Source organism: Bubalus bubalis, chromosome 22, assembly GCF_019923935.1.
Source record: "Bubalus bubalis isolate 160015118507 breed Murrah chromosome 22, NDDB_SH_1, whole genome shotgun sequence".
NCBI lineage: Eukaryota > Metazoa > Chordata > Mammalia > Artiodactyla > Bovidae > Bubalus > Bubalus bubalis.
The window spans coordinates 39,481,680-39,499,303 of record NC_059178.1 but is presented as its reverse complement, the minus strand read 5'-3'; the positions used below and the strand labels follow the sequence as shown (position 1 = coordinate 39,499,303).

At 41.4% G+C, this 17,624-nt stretch overlaps 2 protein-coding genes across 2 annotated transcripts in view; one reads left to right on the top strand and one right to left on the bottom strand.

Moving 5' to 3' along the window:
• Positions 1-13,109, bottom strand: part of DTNA (dystrobrevin alpha) — a 454,458-nt gene extending 441,349 nt beyond the window's left edge. Inside the window, exon 1 of the mRNA XM_025273381.3 lies at positions 12,899-13,109. The gene's annotated coding sequence lies outside the window, so the exon portion shown is untranslated. The remainder of the gene's footprint in view (positions 1-12,898) is intronic.
• On the top strand, positions 11,736-13,779 carry LOC123331191 (formin-like protein 14). The gene is made up of 3 exons (XM_044934608.2): positions 11,736-11,870; positions 11,926-12,213; positions 13,642-13,779. The coding sequence occupies exons 1-3, from the start codon at positions 11,736-11,738 to the stop codon at positions 13,762-13,764; spliced, it is 546 nt and encodes a 181-aa protein (XP_044790543.2). The 3' UTR covers positions 13,765-13,779.
• Positions 13,780-17,624: the final 3,845 nt, after the last annotated feature.

Genomic DNA, 17,624 nt, shown 5'->3' with positions numbered 1-17,624 from the left:
AAAATGCCAGCCTGCAATAGACAGTGAATCCCCCATAGTGGAGCTGATGTGGTAATGACAATGATGAATCCGGACATCTGCATATGTGTCTGTCTCTAACAATATTGTGTGACAAGATCTCCCAAAATGAATCTTCTTCAAGGGATGCAGAGACGCCCCCACCCTCGCCTCCAAATATTCTCATGCCTGTGTTGGCCCCAGAAAACGTCATGAAGGCACCAGAAAAACCCATTAATGTGAGACTCAGCAGCTACGCAGAACCGAGGCAGGGAAGTGTAGGCGTGGCTGCGTTTTTTGGTTTCCATCACGGAATGAGACATGCAGCAGTCATGACTGTTTGGGTTAAGGATACAAAACAGTTGTGCAAATCACTGAGACATCTTCAACGAAAGAGACCCTTTGGGGTGATAAATGTTTAATTTCTTTATGATATTTCCTTGAAAAAAAAAATATACTTAAAACATGCTGAATGTTGCTGCTGCTGCTGCTAAGTCGCTTCAGTCGTGTCCGACTCTGTGCGACCCCATAGACGGCAGCCCACCAGGCTCCCCCGTCCCTGGGATTCTCCAGGCAAGAACACTGGAGTGGGTGGCCATTTCCTTCTCCAATGCATGAAAGTGAAAAGTGAAAGTGAAGTCACTCAGTCCATGGACTGCAGGCTACCAGGCTCCTCCGTCCATGGGATTTTCCAGGCAAGAGTACTGGAGTGGGGTGCCACTGCCTTCTCCAATGCTGAATGTTAAACATGCTAAATAGATTTTCTAAAAACCTAAATGGATGAGTCAAGAACATGAAAAAGGGATTTCCCTGGTGGTCCAGTGGTTAAGAATCCATCTGCCAATGCAGGGGATATGGGTTTGATCCCTGGTCCAGGAGGATTCAGAGTAACCTCAGGCTACAGAGTAACCGCAGAGTGGTATAAGTTTGTATGCCACAACTACTGAAACCTGGGGGCCTAGGGCCCGTGCTGGCAACAAGAGAATCCACCACAATGAGAAACCCGCGCCCTGCAAAGAAGGGTCACCACTCCCCACAACTCGAGAAAGGCCGAGGACAGCAATGACGACCCAGCGCAGCCAAAACAAACAGGCAAACAAATAAAGAATCATGAAAAGCATACATTTAATGTTGTCTTCAATGGTTGGAGAGGCTGCTCTAGTACTCGGTTTCCAGGTGTGGAGGCATCAGAAAGCACCTGGAGGGCTTGTTGCAAGAAACTGCCGAGAAATCTGCATTCACAGAGTTCCCAGGTTGTACAGATGCTGCCAGAGGACCGCTGTTTGAGAACCACTGCACTACTACTGTGAGAACTTCAGGGTTAAATACAACGTCATTAACTCCATTTATCTCTAGGGAGAATTTCCCTAGACAGTTCTTTGTAATTGCCTCCCCACCAACTATTCTTCCTCAGAATATTGGTTTCAAGCAGAAAATTCATAGCCCCATCTCTTGTACTTAATCTCCTGAGTATTGATCAAACAACTTGACAAAATCCATACACTTATTTTTAATGTATAATTTTATATCAAATGAAATTAACATGAGTGCTCGCTGGGAGGTGCTTCTTAAGAGTTTAAATGTGGATTTTGGGGCTCTCTGTTTTCTTCCTAAGGCAATGGCACCCCACTCCAGTACTCTTGCCTGGAAAATCCCATGGATGGAGGAGCCTGGTAGGCTGCAGTCCATGGGGTCGCTAGGAGTCGGACACGACTGAGCGACTTCACTTTCACTTTTTCACTTTCATGCATTGGAGAAGGAAATGGCAACCCACTCCAGTGTTCTTGCCTGGAGAATCCCAGGGACGGGGGAGCCTGGTGGGCTGCCATCTCTGGGGCACACAGAGTTGGACATGACTGAAGCGACTTAGCAGCAAGCCACATTTTACCACATGCTTTCTGGTTGAAAACTGCATTTCAGATGGATAATGTTCCTGGGAATGAAGAACACTTTGTGAGAATTTAGGAAGGGCTTGGATGGTATAGTTCCAGAATCCTGCCAGAAAAGACAGCCTATGAGATTAGGGAAAGTTTCCAACCTTGCTACACCCTGCAGTCATGGTTTCCCAGGAGAGGAGAAAGCCGTGGTTTAGAGAAGTAAGAGGACCTCCATGTGATCCTTGAACCTTAGCTCTGATGGAATGTTCTGTAATCCTATTTGCATCCCTGTCCAAGTACTCTCTCATCCTGCTGATCTGTAAAGTGGTTATTATTCAGAAACAGATCAGTAGTAATCCCCTGAGCTTCATCCTCTGAGAATCAATGTTGAGGGATATTTTTCAATTTACCCTTGCATAAAAAATGTGGAATAGACATCTGTGAAGATGGAGCAGAAGTACTTTTCCCTCTTCCTTTCACCAGATACAACCCTCAACCCTGGACACTGCACATACAATAAACATACCAAGACTCTGAAAGTTAGAGAGAAGGCAAACCCAGGTAGGGGAACTCAGGGCCCAGGAGCAACAAAGCAAAACAAATAAAAAAATAAGCTTTTATAATGAGTAATTGCTCTCTTCTAGCTATATGAGACAGAAAAAAAAAAATGTGGCCCCACCACATCCATACCAATAATGGCCAAGTAGGGAGCCTAGACTGTCACCCTCACCAGGCTGAAACAGCATATCCCAACTCCACTTAGCTCCATCAAGGTGATGTCACAAAAGACCAAGTAGGGAGTTGGGACTTTCATTCCTATCAACTGGGTGGTAATGAATGAGACTCCCATCACCCACCTCCATTAGGTTATCAATGGAGACCATACGGGGATGGGTGGTATCATGGGGGGCTACTGGAGAGTAAGGACTATTACTATGGTCCAGCAGTAACCACCTCCCTGTCTGCATGTTGCCAGGGGAGGCCACATGGGAAACAGAAAGGGAGGTATCAGCGAAGACCTAGTGGGGTGCTTGAATTCATTCTCTTTCCCACAGTAATACGGAGCCCCCTCCATATTACATGACAAGGGAGACTGGGTAAAGAAGCCTTCACTTCTACACCCACTGGCAGTGAAGAGGTGGCACCATTCTCATTTCACCCACTGGGGTGATGTTTTGGAAGCTAGCTAAAACAGAAGGCATAAATAAGATCCAAATTCTTTTAATAAGAAAATGTCCAGATTTCAGTTGAAAATCATTCATCAAACCAAGAATCAAGGATATAAATCAATTACATAAACTGAGTATAAAAAGATAATGATAGATGCCCATAATTAGATGAAAGAAATGTTAGAATTATCTGACAAAGTTTTTAAAGCAGCAAAGCTTTGAAAATATTTTTTTAAAAATACTTCAGTGAGAAATTATGAACAAATGAAAAAGTAGAAAGTGTCAGCTGAAATATAGAACATATAAGAAAGAACTAAATGGAAATTTTAGAACTGAAGAAAAAATCAATAACCAAATATAAAATTTAATGGATGGGCTCAATAACATAATGAAAGTGACAGAGGAAATAATCTGTTAGCTGTATGACAGAACAACTGGAATTACCCAGTCTAAACAATAGAGAAAACAAACCAAAACCAACAACAAAGCTTCAGAAACCCATGTATGGTAGGATCCCAGAGATACTCAGGTTGGCCTTAATCCCTGGAAGCTGTGAATGTAACCTTACATAGCAAAAGGGATTTTGTACATATGATGAAAATTAAAGAGATAGGGAGACTATCATGGACTATCCAGGTGTGACCTGAATGTAATCACAGTATCCTTAAAAGAGGGAGGCAAAAAGATTTGACCATAGGAAATGTAGTAGAAGATGTGATTAGAGAAGCAAGATATTGGAGTGATTCAAAAAAGGGACTGTGAGTCACAGAATACTGGTAGCCCCCAGAAGCTAGAAAATGCAAAAGAGAGGTACTGTCCCCAGAAGCTGTCAGAAGGAACTAGTCCTCCCATCATCTTGACTTTAGCCCAGTGAAGCTGACTTCTGACTTCCAGTCTCTATCTCTGTAAGAGAATAAGTTTGTTGTAAAGCACCATGTTTTTGGTAATTTGTTACAGCAGCCATAGGAAACTAATACATTGTGTTTCCGTAACAAAAGATCTAATTTTCAAGTCTCAGAGACATGGGAGAAGAAAAGAAAATGGACAGTGATCAAAAAGTACCCAAAGAAATAACAGATGAAAATTTCTTAGATGGTGACAAAAGACATAAATCTTTAGACTCATGAATCTGAATGCCAAACAGAAAACCTCATAAATACACACCAAGATACAGCATAGTCAAATTTATGAAAACTAAAGACAAATATTCAAAAATCTTGAAAAGAACAAGAGATAAATCACACTTTACCTATTGGAGAAAACCAATTAAAACAAAATAATATTTCTCATTAGGAAACAGAGAGACCATAAGGAAGTGGCACAATATTTTGAGTGCTTAAAAAAAAGAACTGTCAACCCAGAATCCTGTATCCAGTTAAAATATCCTTCAGGAATGAAGGGGAAAACAAAACATTCTTAGATGAAGGAAAACAAAGATATATTGTCAAGAGGAGGCCTATCGGCTCTAAAACAAAGGCTAGGGGGAGTTTTAGAAACAAAAAGAAAGCAATAAAAGAAGAATGTTGGAATATCAAGAAAGAAGAAAGAACATGGTAAATGAAAATATCAATAAAAACCATGAATTTTTCTTGCTCCTCTTGAGCTCTTTGACCTGTGCTTGACAGTTGAAACAAAAGTTGTAACAGTTTCTTATGTATGTAGAGGAAATAGTTTAGAGAATTTTACTATTAATGGAAGAGGATGCTGCTAAGTCGCTTCAGTCGTGTCCGACTCTGTGCGACCCCAGAGACGGCAGCCCACCAGGCTCCCCCGTCCCTGGGATTCTCCAGGCAAGAACACTGGAGTGGCTTGCCATTTCCTTCTCCAATGCATGAAAGTGAAAAGTGAAAGTGAAGTCGCTCAGGTTGTCTACTTGAAAGTTATACAGTTGTGTCTGACTCCTAGCGACCCCATGGACTGCAGTCTACCAGGCTCCTCCGTCCATGGGATTTTCCAGGCAAGAGTACTGGAGTGGGGTGCCATTGCCTAATGGAGGAGGATAAAGGTACATAAAAAAAGGTGACGTTTCTATGCTTCACTGTAACGAAAAAATGACAACAGTGGTAGGCAGTGATAAATTATATGTATTATGATGCAATACTCAGAGTACTTGTTAAAAGTCTATATGAATAGATACACTTCAAAACATTATAGATAAATAGAAATGGAATTCTGTATATGCTCAAGTAACTGATAGGGAGGAAAAAACCCAGAGAAACTAAAACAAACACAAACAAAGAGGAAAAAATCCAAAAATTAAAATGGCAGACACACAGTCTTAATAAAATGTAAATGTGTAAATATACAAATGAAAAAAATAGAGGTTTGCAAAATCAATTAAAATATGTAACCCACCGGTAATGTATGAACAAAGAATTCAGATCCAATATAATGATACAGACAGGTTGAAAGCAGGACAGTAAAAAAAAAAAATCATGTAAACATCAAGCAAATAAAAAAAGGAATGTCTATATTAATATCAGATTCAGTAGACTTTAAGCAAATAAAATTATCACATATAAAGAGTATCATGTTATGATAAAATAATCAATACACCAAGACATAGCAATCCTAAATTTATATATACCAAACAAGAGAGATGCAAAGTATAGTCAAACTGATAGATGTGAAAAGAGAAATAGACAAATCCAAAATTATAATTGAAAATTTAACAAATTATTTCAACAATGAATAAAACAACTAGACATTAAATTAGTCAAGACATAACAAGAATTTATCAGCACCATCAACCAACAGGATCTAATGAGCATTTATATAACACTCAATCAAAAAACAGTGAAATACACAGTCTTTTCGAGTGCCCATGGGACATAAACCAAGACAGACAACATTCTGGGCCATAACATAAACCTAAACAAATTTTAAAAGCCTGAAATCGTACACGGTGTGTTCTCTGACTGAAATGGAGAAAGATAACACAAGAAATAAGGTTCTCTGACCAAAAACAGAGAAAGATGACAGAGAAATCTCCAAACACTTGGAAAGTAAATGCCACCCTTCAAATAACCCCACAGATCAAAGAGGAAATCTCAGGAGAAATTTTGAAACTACTTGAGCTAAATTAAAATGAAAACACAACATACCAAAATATATGGGACTCAACAATAGCAGTGCTTCCAGGAAATTTATAGCATTAAACACACGGATTAGATATATTCTCTCTTTTCAGGTTATGTTTGTCAATGTTAAGTAATCATACAGTATGATTGATATGTTTACCTGTATTACTTTTTATAACAATATACAGTAACACATCTAACACTTCTGTTCATGTTGGTGCAGGTGACAAAAAGATACACACGTGGTTGTTCAGTTTTCTGTATCATGCTGATACTATCAAATCTGTTCAGAAAACACAGCTACACTGTAGATCTTAGCACCGTTCTTGACTTGTGCTTATTGTCAGAAAGGCTATCTCCTGCATTTATTCAAATCAGAGTTTTATTGACATTCCTTGACTAAATCCAACCCCCACTGACAAAGAGAGATATTATCAATTTTATAAGTTTAGACTCTACTTCCTTTGCTGGCGGTTTAATGCAGAAATTGCCTTTCTAGGTTGAAATTCTACAACTCAATTGTTATATAAAATCATAAGTCATCTTTATGTGATAAAAACTATTGACGTGAACTGGATAAATTCATCCGGTAACAATTAGGTCTGTTCACTAACAGAGCAGTTTCCTTCCATCTGAGTATCTAATAAAACGGCACTTCTCTTTCATCTTCAAGTTAGGAGTGGTCATAGGACTTGCTCTGGCCAATAAAATATGAGTAGAAGTAGCAGGTGCTCCTTCTGATAGAAGCCTTTTAAGAATTTGTGAGTGACCCACCATGTTTCTATGTGTTTGATGAATGCGTGATGGGGATGCTGTAGATGACAGGGGTTTTATGAGCCTGGGTTTCCATGTGAGGAAGATGTAAAATAGTCTTTTATTGGCCAACAGGGCACAAAGTATTAGCAAGAAACAAATCTATGCTCATTTCAGTACCCAAGATTTTAGCTGTTTGCTATGACTGAATAACCTAAACTATTATAACTGAGTAACATATAACACAAAACTCTTTGCAATAGGACAGTGCACTATGGCATCAAACTGTAAACTACAATGAATGAATTATTTGTTGTTGTATATGATGGTACCTTCCACTCTAATAGTACACACACACACAAACACAGACAATCAAGCTTTGTGTCTCTTTCCTTATGATATAAATTGGAATAACATTTTATTAATTACTCTGGGATGCTTTGTATGGTGGGGAGCATATAGAGAAATAATGTATAACATTCTCCATGAGTTACAGAAAATGTACACATTCCTTAGAATGTTTCCAACAACTTCAAAGAAGAGAGTTGAGTATTTGTATATGTGCACTCAGTATTACTTGTGAGTCATAGTTAACGGTAACATTAATCATATCAAATGCCTATGTGTGCATGCTAATTTGCTTCAGTCCTGTCCGACTCTGTGACACTATGAACTGTAGTCTGCTAGGCTCCTCTGTCCATGGGACGCTCCAGACCAGAATACTGGAGTGGGTTACCATCCCCTCCTCCAGGCAATTTTCCCGACCCAGGGATTGAACTCATCTCTCTTATGTCTCCTGCATTGGCAGGTGGGTTCTTTACCACTAGCGCCACCTGGGAAGCCCGTATCAGCTACATACGACCCAGAACTTTCAGGGAGAAATAACGCTGATTGACACCTTCAAACACTGTGCATAAACCTTTACATGCATCAGCACACCTAACCCATTAGTGCTCTACCTTACTAATCACATGTACCATGTGTTTTTATTATTTGGACAATATTTAAAATAACTAAGTTTATTTTAAAATTTTAAGTAATATTTTAAGTAACTAATAGTTAAAATAACTATAAGTCATGTCATAAGTTCCCAATGTAAAGATTAACATGGACTTTTAAATTTTACCAAGGTAATTCAACAGGTGTTTTTTATATTATATTTTATATCCCCTTTGCAGTACACAGCACTCTGAATAACAACACTGGGGGTAGATGAAACAGATGACTTTAAATTCTTAAGTTTACTAAAGGTCATAGAACTTCCAACTGTTAAAGATATTTACCTAATTATTTGGAATGCCAAAGTATATATATTTGTGATATTAGAAATTTCAACAGTTTCAAATGGTGCTGGAGTTACTATTTTTGAATTCAAAAATATACAATATATAATGAGAAATGCCCCATAATCCAGCAGTTGCCAGGCTTTAGGCATTTATATATCAATACCTGTCCTTGCTTTAAATAATTTGCATGTAAAATATGGAGCAAAAAGCATTGACATAAGGGAAGTTATAAGTTTTTCCACTTGTTTTAATTGCAGGAAAAGTAACCAAATGATCAGTTGAGGAGGTGTTATGATTTTTAACAATGATGGGGACTTAATGCATTAATAAAACTGTGAACCAGATATTACATGTTACTAGCTAACAGCATGAACTAAAGAATCAATATTAGATTCAGAGTTTCTACCTGTGTGACAGTGGCCATGATTACGGTGCTTCTGGATACCACAGTTTCCTCCTCCGTAAAATGGGGGTAATGGTAATACAGGAAGCCCTCATTTGGCTACTGTGAAGAATACCTGAGTTACTTTATATAGAGCCACAGAAGATGTACAGCACACAGTGTCAATGAGCTTAGTTATTATTATGTTTGCTTTACATTATTAATACACATTTCCTTGTCATACTCAACACTTAAGCTCACCTCTCTTACTCTGGTGCCTCTTTCTTCCTACAGACACTTCCGGGAATCTTACGGATGTGTGATGAATTAATTACATTTCTATTTTGAGACATCCTGCCACTTTAACAACAAACAAACACATACACACACACACACACACACACACACACAACTATTTCTTTAAAATTAAAAATAGTTGTTAAGGCAAAGAAAGACAATGGTTATCCTTCATTAAATTTAAATATCTCTTCGAAAATAGAGTAATAACCAGGTAAGGGTAGTACATGCTCTCTACAGGCTGCAAAAAGTACTGTGAAAAGGATTTTTGTGATCTTCTCTATGACCAAAGGTGTATGATGAGGGGAAATGATGTATCTACTGGTGAATAGAGATGTGTAAAGGTAACTAGAGGGAGACATAGGTCTGAAATTTAGAAAACATCAGGGAAAGCATGTAGCACAGGGAACTCTACTTAACGCACTGTGGTGAGCTGAATGAGGAGAAAGTCCAAAAGGGAGGGGATACGTGTATCTGTTGGAGAAGGAAATGGCAACTCACTCCAGTGTTCTTGCCTGGAAAATTCGACGGACAGAGGAGCCTGGCAGGCTACAGTCCAAGGGGTCACAAAGAGTTGGACACGGCTGGGCACGAGCACACATATGTATTATGTACGTCTGAATCACTCTGCTATACAGTAGAAACTAACATGACATCGTAAAGCAGCTATATACCAAATAAAAATTAATTTACAAAATAAATCTTAGTAAACCCCTCCTCATACATTCGGTTCAGTTCAGTCACTCAGTCGTGTCCGACTCTTTGCGACCCCATGAATCGCAGCACACCAGGCCTCTCTGTCCATCACCAACTCCTGGAGTTCACTCAAACTCACGTCCATCGAGTCCCTGATGCCATCCAGCCATCTCATCCTCTGTCGTCCCCTTCTCCTCCTGCCCCCAATCCCTCTCAGCATCAGAGTCTTTTCCAATGATAGGGGACTTCTAATGCATCTTGTTCCAAACCTCCCTGTCTGGTCCGGAATCCTTTATTACACATTCTTACTGCATTCCTGCCTTCAGAACTCCATTTATGTGTATGACAATTGGATTGAAGTCTGGCCCCTGGGCTGGCGGGGCACACTCATTTTTCTGCTCACCATGCAACCCCAGTTCTCCGCCCAGACTCTGCAGCAAAGAGCCTCTCAAGAGGCAGAGAGAACACAGTTCTCCCAAAACTAGAGGCAGGGGACTTGAAAGGAAAAAGTCATGTCAAATCTCCCAGGTGAGATAAAAGTAGTGAGAGAATGCTTTTTCTAAAATAAGTAACAGAAACTGGAAAACTGGAACAGATGAGTCAGTTAAGAAAGGATATATGGACATTCCATAGGATTTATGCCTTGATAACCATCAACATTTTATATAAACAGATGTGGAAAGTTCAATTTCAATATCAAAAAAGTTTGTGCCTGATGGAATGCAACTTTCCTGGCTGCAGCACTGTACTCTAGCACCCCCAAATAGAGATGGACCATACCCTGGGATGTGGAAGAGTTTAACTACTGAAGATAATTCTTTTCACATCCAAAGATCATGTTTCCCTGTAGTTCAGTTAGATTCTACTCTTTTTTCACACGTAATGTTGAATTAGTGTGGATTTGATATATGTATACTGAATTTAATGAAACTGAAAACCAGACTTAAGGAAATCTATGAATGTCAAAATAATTTCGAAACTCATTATGTGAAACAGCAATTAAATTTACTTGAAAAAAATAACAGATGAAGACCTAAGAGAGATATATGTCTAATAAAACAAATATTATAAGAGCTCCATGATAAACTCAGATGAGACATAATTCTCTAAACACGTGCAGTTGGGCTTAACGCCACTGAGACCTTTCTTCACATCATGATTCATTTAGAACAAGCGGAGACATTTACAGTATTTCAGCTTAGTACCAATGAAAAAATGTGATTTCAGTCTTCACTGCTACACAACTTTGTCTAAAGTACATACAACTGGTGAAAAGGCATGACATACACGAACACCCTCGCAATATAGCCTGCTTCTAATCACTGAGAGTTGAAAGAGAATTGCATAATTCTTCTTTTAAAACTGCCTAAGCTCTTGTCAGAGTGATTGAATTAAAGATGATTAAACTTGCTCAAAAATTCTGCAAGATGGGGTTTGGAAGGAAATGATGGCCCTGCTTTGAGCAAAGTAACAGACTAATACCTTAGGAAGTTTAAAATTAAGTGCAAACAAATATATAGATTCAGGTGCCTGCTTTATAATAATTGACTTTGCTGATAAACCTTACCTGCTGAAAATCATAACTGGCTGATAAATACTACTTTAAAGCACAATTGTTGTAGGAAACGGTCAGTTTTAGCAAAAGGAAAAGGCTCAAAGGATAGTTGCCATAATTGGCATTAAAATTTAGGAAAATGTTAATTGTCCCCAACACGTAGCACATAGTTATGAGGTTCATCTTGGTAGAAATGTGGTCAATATATCAAATATAAAAGACAAAAGACAGTACAATGAAGTCCCATTTTTATGAAAAAAATATATATGTTGGTTTAGAGTTCACCGAAAGCTCAACTGGTTTTTAACATTTAAAGCCCTGCGACCTTGGATAAATTACTTCATCGCTCTGTGTCCGGATTCCCTCATATTACCCACTCCTTATGGTAGTGTTAGAATTGAGTGAATAAAGCTAAAGTTCATAGAACGGTTTTTTCCATAAAGTTTCTATCCTTGCAATAAGCAAAATAAGTCTTTTTTTTTTAAAGAAATTAATAATTATGCATACTTCAACAATATAGGTTTCTGATATGTTCAAAAGGAAACACAGAACTCATTAAACCCCAAGTGATCATAACAATAATAGGAAACTTGAACAGAACCATAACTCAAAAGACCGTTTTAATAGAGCAACAAGGAACCTAATGGCGTTGAATTTCACCGCCAGAGTACAGCCAAGACTCCCCACTCCACCTCCACTCAAGTCCTACACTTACCTTCTCAAAGGCAAACCTCAAGCTCACCAAAGAGGAAAGTTTTACTCCCAAGTCCCAGCCTTGGTACCACTGAGCCCAGCCCCGCATCCCTCGTCTCTTCTTGGCGTTGGTCTTTAAGACACCTCGCCACCTCCTATTCCGGTACCAGAACGAACCTCGCGTCCACCCTCGGCCCAAAGGAAAACTCCAGGCTCCAAAAGCCGAAGTCACTCCTCTCCTCTCTCTCTCCCTGCCCCGCGCCCACCCAGCCGCGCCGCGCCCCTCTCGCCGCGCCCGGCGCCCACACCCACCCGACCCGCCGCCCGGGCACCGCAGTGCATTGCAACACGCGCCGACGCCGCCAGCTGGAGAGGACCCCAAAACGCGGATTTCCAGCTCAGTAGTAGCCCCCCAGCCTGCTCCCCACGTGAGTGTCATCCCTAACGGAGGGGAGCAAGCCACCTCCCAGCTGCTCAGCCCACGGGGACCACCGAGAGGGCAGCGGGGACCACAGAAACAACTCAACCCGCGGCGCGCGGCCCGGCCTCGGCGGGCGGGCGGCCGAGATGTACCTGCGCGGCCCCGCGCCCCCGGGCCGGCCCTCCTGCCGCAGCCGCTCCCGCCGCCCCGCGGGCCCGAGGCGCCGCCCGCCGCCCGCCCGGGGAGGCGCCGCGCCGCAGTCCCGGCTGCAGCGCCCGGCACATGCTTGGCGCCGCCGGCGGCCGGCGCGGGCGCACAGGTGGGAACCCCGCGAGTGGGCGTTGGGGGCAATTCCCTCCCCGCTGCCGCGCTCGCCGCCCGCTTTCCACTCTTGACTTTGCCGGGTGCGCGGCGCCTGCCCTTGCTCCGGCGGCGGCCGAGCCTCCCGGGCCCGCGCCTCGGCGCCGGGGGCGGCTGCGGTCCCTGCGCCGCTGGGGCTGCGCGTCACCGGGCATCTCCCGCCCGGCGGCTGGCCCGGCGAGCCCCCCTGGGCGGCCGGGGGGCAGCGCGCGGCAGCCGGGCCCCGCGCCCACCCCTTGGACCCCCTCCACCCCCGCGCCCTCCCCCACTCCCCAGCTGTCAAGGGAGAAAACGCCTTGCCTACACACACGCACACATACACATACACACACCTTGGAATGGACGGACGCCCCAGTCACCGACTCGCCAAACTCTTCGAAGGTGTCCACCGGTCTGTGGGGAGGTTTGGGCATGGAGTAGGAGCCGCTTTCTTATTATTTAATAATGTTGGAAGTGCCGAGTCCGCTGCCAGAGTTGTGGGTCATGTGGGCACAGCAGAGCCTGGCTACTGCCAGTACCAGGGTTTCCTGAGGATCCTGAAACTATGATCTCATCCTCCTCATCCGCCTCCCCCGCCCCTCTCTCCGCGGGCGCGCACGCACAGCACACACACACACACACACACACACATACACACGCGCACACACGCACACACGCTCCCACTGCCTGCACTATCCTCCTTCTTGGACCGAAATATTCTGCCGGGGAAATACAGTGTTCACGCTCTTCATTGAAAAAAAAAAAAAAAAAAGGAAAAAAAAAAAAGCCTTCGGGAGAATGGTTTTTCTCTTTGAAAGCCTGATTTATGTGCTTTGTTTATTTCCTACAGTTGGTCCTCACACGTGCAAGGGAGCTGAACAGAGCCTCAGAATTAAAATTAAAAATAATCGTCCTTTTATGTTGACCCAGATGTTGGTCAGAACCCAGGACTCAAACAGTCCAATTTCCATTTAAAACAGAGGCAATAATACACCGGGTTTGAATATGGAATAGAAATAACATCTGAGATGTGTGCAGTGGGTTTCTTTCCCAAGCTGCAAAAACATCTCGCAAACATTACCTCATTTATTTGCAGAACATCTTTGCAGAGAAGGTGGGAGAGACGGCAACTAGTACTGTCACTTTGGAAATACAGACGCACGGGACAAAGAGCATGACTTATCCAAGTTCACCTACGTTGGTATGTCACTATAAATAATTGCACAGCTACTCCCACTTTGCTAATTCACTATAATCATTCCTGGAAACTTAAGGCACTGAAACATAATGAAGACATTTTTGATTATTTGTAAGCGACCTCCTACCGAAGATTGCAAATTAATTAATTTTTCTCTATGTATGGGTTTCCATAGAATGTTCTCTTGTGTACTTGCGTAAACCTCCAGTTTCATGTTTTCATTTATTTTCTTCCTTTACTTTATTGGGGGATAGTTTAGGCCTGTGTGTCTGTGTGTGTAGTCATATTCATTTGAGTGGTTTAAACTGCTTAAATAGCAATATCACGCAAGTTTAGTCAATGTTTCGAGGGTAGTCCCCAATTTCATAATGATTTCCAAGTTCCACTCAATCCCCTTTTAAGTGCCTGGTGTATATGAAGAAGTGTGCTATGTTTTGAAGGATACAAAGGACTTTAACACATGGAACCTGTCCTCCATTAGTTTATATCTAGTTGTTGAGACAAGATATACATACACACAGGAAATTTCCTGGTGGTTAAGATTTTGCCTTCCAATGCAGGGGGCACAGGTTCAGTCCCTGGTCAGGGGGGTAAGTCCCACGTGCCTCCAGCCAAAAAACCAAAACATAAAACAGCAATATTGTAACAAATTCAATAAAGGCTTAAAATATAAGCATACACACACATATGTTTTTGCTGGGTGATTTGCAGGTGAAACCCTTTATTATTTTTGGTGTTATAAATTATTACAAAAAGTACAAGACACACTCTTTTTCTTTATATCTGTTTTCTGTTCCATGTTAAAATTATTTCCTCTGTCTTTGTGTTCCCAATTTTAATCTGTCTTTGATGCGCACAGAATCTCAGTGGCCAAGGTAATATGTTATTTTGCCGTTCACCTGCACATGCAATGCACTCACATAAACACCACAATTTTTAAAATATTTTAATAGTTCTCACAAAGAGCACTCTTTAATAGCCTTTGTGCAGATGTCTACAGGAAAATTCAGCATTTAACCAGTCTTCTAATGATTCAAAAAAGAGAAGAAATGTGGTGAGACACAGAATAAAGCAAGAGAAGGCAGACGAGAACCAGATAAAAGAGGTTGGGAGCAGGGAAAGGGAAGAATAAAACAAAATTAAGAAATTACAAGAAGAGGGAGAGAAGAGTAAAAACATAAAAGGAGATAAAGAGGATCAACTTTCAAGTGAAAGCTAGAAGTTTCTAAATTTTGCTGCATGGAAAATAAGTTTAAGAAATCATAGACTTTTTATTGTTCTCAAATATTACTTTTTGATAAGCTTATTGGAATTTAATGGTAAAGAAACCAGGCATCAGTCCTGCAGAGGCTACCCTGAATAATCTCAATTTTAGTAATTCCATACAGGACCACTAGAAGAAATAAATCGACTGACCTATCATTATAATATAATAATAAAAATGATAGTGGGATCAAATAACCATGATATAGTTAAAATTTTTAAGAGGAAATCAACACCAAAATTCAGAGAAGTATATGGGAAAGTGAAAGTGAAAGCGAAGTCACTCAGTCGTGTCCGACTCTTTGTGACCCCACGGACTGTAGCCTACCAGGCTCCTCCATCCATGGGATTTTCCAGGCAAGAGTACTGGAGTGGGGTGCCATTTCCTTCTCCAGGGGATCTTCCCCAAAGGTATATTAAAATGGGCAACAGAGTTAAGCTTGCCATATTTAAAGGAAAATAATAGTAATATAGTATCTTATCATTTTAAAGCACTTAAGATTTTTCCAAATGCTTTGCATAAGTCTTTATTAAACCTAATCATAATTAGTGGTGGACTCCTCTGTGGGTTTAATTTTAAAAGAATGTAATAATATTTCTTAGTTTTTCACACATTGAATGAAGTGCAGAACATTGTCACTCTGTTTTAGAAATATCATTTATATTTTGTGATCAGTCAGTCGTAAAGATGCTACTCAGCACAGTTCAACTGGGTGGATTCCTGGGCATAGATCGCAATGGTGATTTATAATTCAGGATTTTGCACAGGCTGTTGGAGTTAAACTAGAAGCGTTAGCATGTAGCAGAATCTAATGGCTTTGCCATGTTTCTAGGAGATTTCTACACAAGCGGTGGAGGCCTGCATTGAGCAACAGTATATCAGGAGCACTTTCCTTTTGATCTGCATACTGTTGGAAAGGATTTGTTTTAATCAGAGATATATTTAGGCTGGATGATTATGAAATGCGTTTCAGAAATATGTTACAACTCCAGTGGCTCAACAATCACTAGCTGTTTTTGTCCGAATATTTTCACTTAGAGAAAAAAAAATTTTTTTAATAGGACTATGCAGATTTGGGTTTCCCAGGTAGTACTAGTAGTAAAGAACCCTCCTACCAATGCAGGCGACTTGAGACACTGGTTCAATCACTGGATCGGGAAGATCATCTGGAAGAGGGCACAGTAACCCACTCCAGTATTCTTGCCTGGAGAATCCTTTGGACAGAGGAGCTTGGCAGGCTATAATCCATAGGGTCACAAAGAGTTGGACATGACTGAAGCTACTTAGCACACATGCCCACATGCACATCTAATTTAGGCTCCCTTTATCAAGGTATACTTACTATTTTGCTCTTCTAATTTCTTGAGATTTAAAATAGGTTACAGTGAAAATGAGGATGGCCATAGTTCAAATCAGAATGCTGACTATGTTACTGTGAAACTAGGTGTGTATTTGTGTTTTATTAACATAGTGATATGGGAGAAGGCAATGGCACCCCACTCCAGTACTCTTGCCTGGAAAATCCCATGGATGGAGGAGCCTGGTGGGCTGCAGTCCATGGGGTCGCGACTGAGCGACTTCCCTTTCACTTTTCACTTTCACGCATTGGAGAAGGAAATGGCAACCCACTCCAGTGTTCTCGCCTGGAGAATCCCAGGGACGGCGGAGCCTGGTGGGCTGCCGTCTCTGGGGTCTCACAGAGTTGGACACGACTGAAGCAACTTAGCAGCAGCAGCAGTAGCAGCAACATAGTGATATATGGAGTATATATGGGTTATAGGCCAAATCAGAATGATTACTCTCATCTGTGAGCTGGTTGTAGTTTCAGGGTAATGAAGAATTAATCATTCTGGAGTATTTAAAAGATTTGAATGACAAAAGTAAAAAAGAAAATGGATTCAAAAGTGTTGAAGAAGACGTCACTATTTTATCAGTTAAAAATGCGATACCCGCTGGCTATAGACTACGGTTTCAGAGGAGGATGATAATGGGAGCTTGAGCAACACAGAATTTACATCAATACAGCTCCTCTGATACACTGATTAGCTTTCAAGAATGATTAGCGATCCAACAACAGGTTGCGATGATCGATCAATGGAGCTGTGGCTTGGGGGATTCATGGTGAGATGATTATTTTGGTGTGACAGCTACCGCATTTGGAGACCAGGGTGGGCCCTGGGCAGAGTTATGAAGTGGCTGAATTTAGTATGTTTCTTTTTTTTCCCCAATGTCCACTCTTCCTGTAGAAGTCCTGCCTTCTCTCTGGCTCCCCAGGATATTCAGAACCCTTTGCTGTTCTCTGACATTCTAAGATACTACTATTTTAGAACTCATCAGTCTCAGAGAACATGGGCTTCTGACCTCCACTGAAAGGTGTAAATTATGAGCTAAGTAATCATGTAAAATGAGGGGGTGTCAGGATGTGTTGATGTTCATAAACACCAAGGGTGTTCCAGCAGCCTCTTCATGCATCACTCTGAGATACATATTTGTGTAAAGTTAGTATCTCTTTGGACTTCCCAGGTGGCACTCATGGTAAAGAACCTGCCTACCAATGCAGGAGACATAAGAGACTCAGGTTCGATCCCTGGGTGGGGAAGATCCCCTGGAGGAGGGC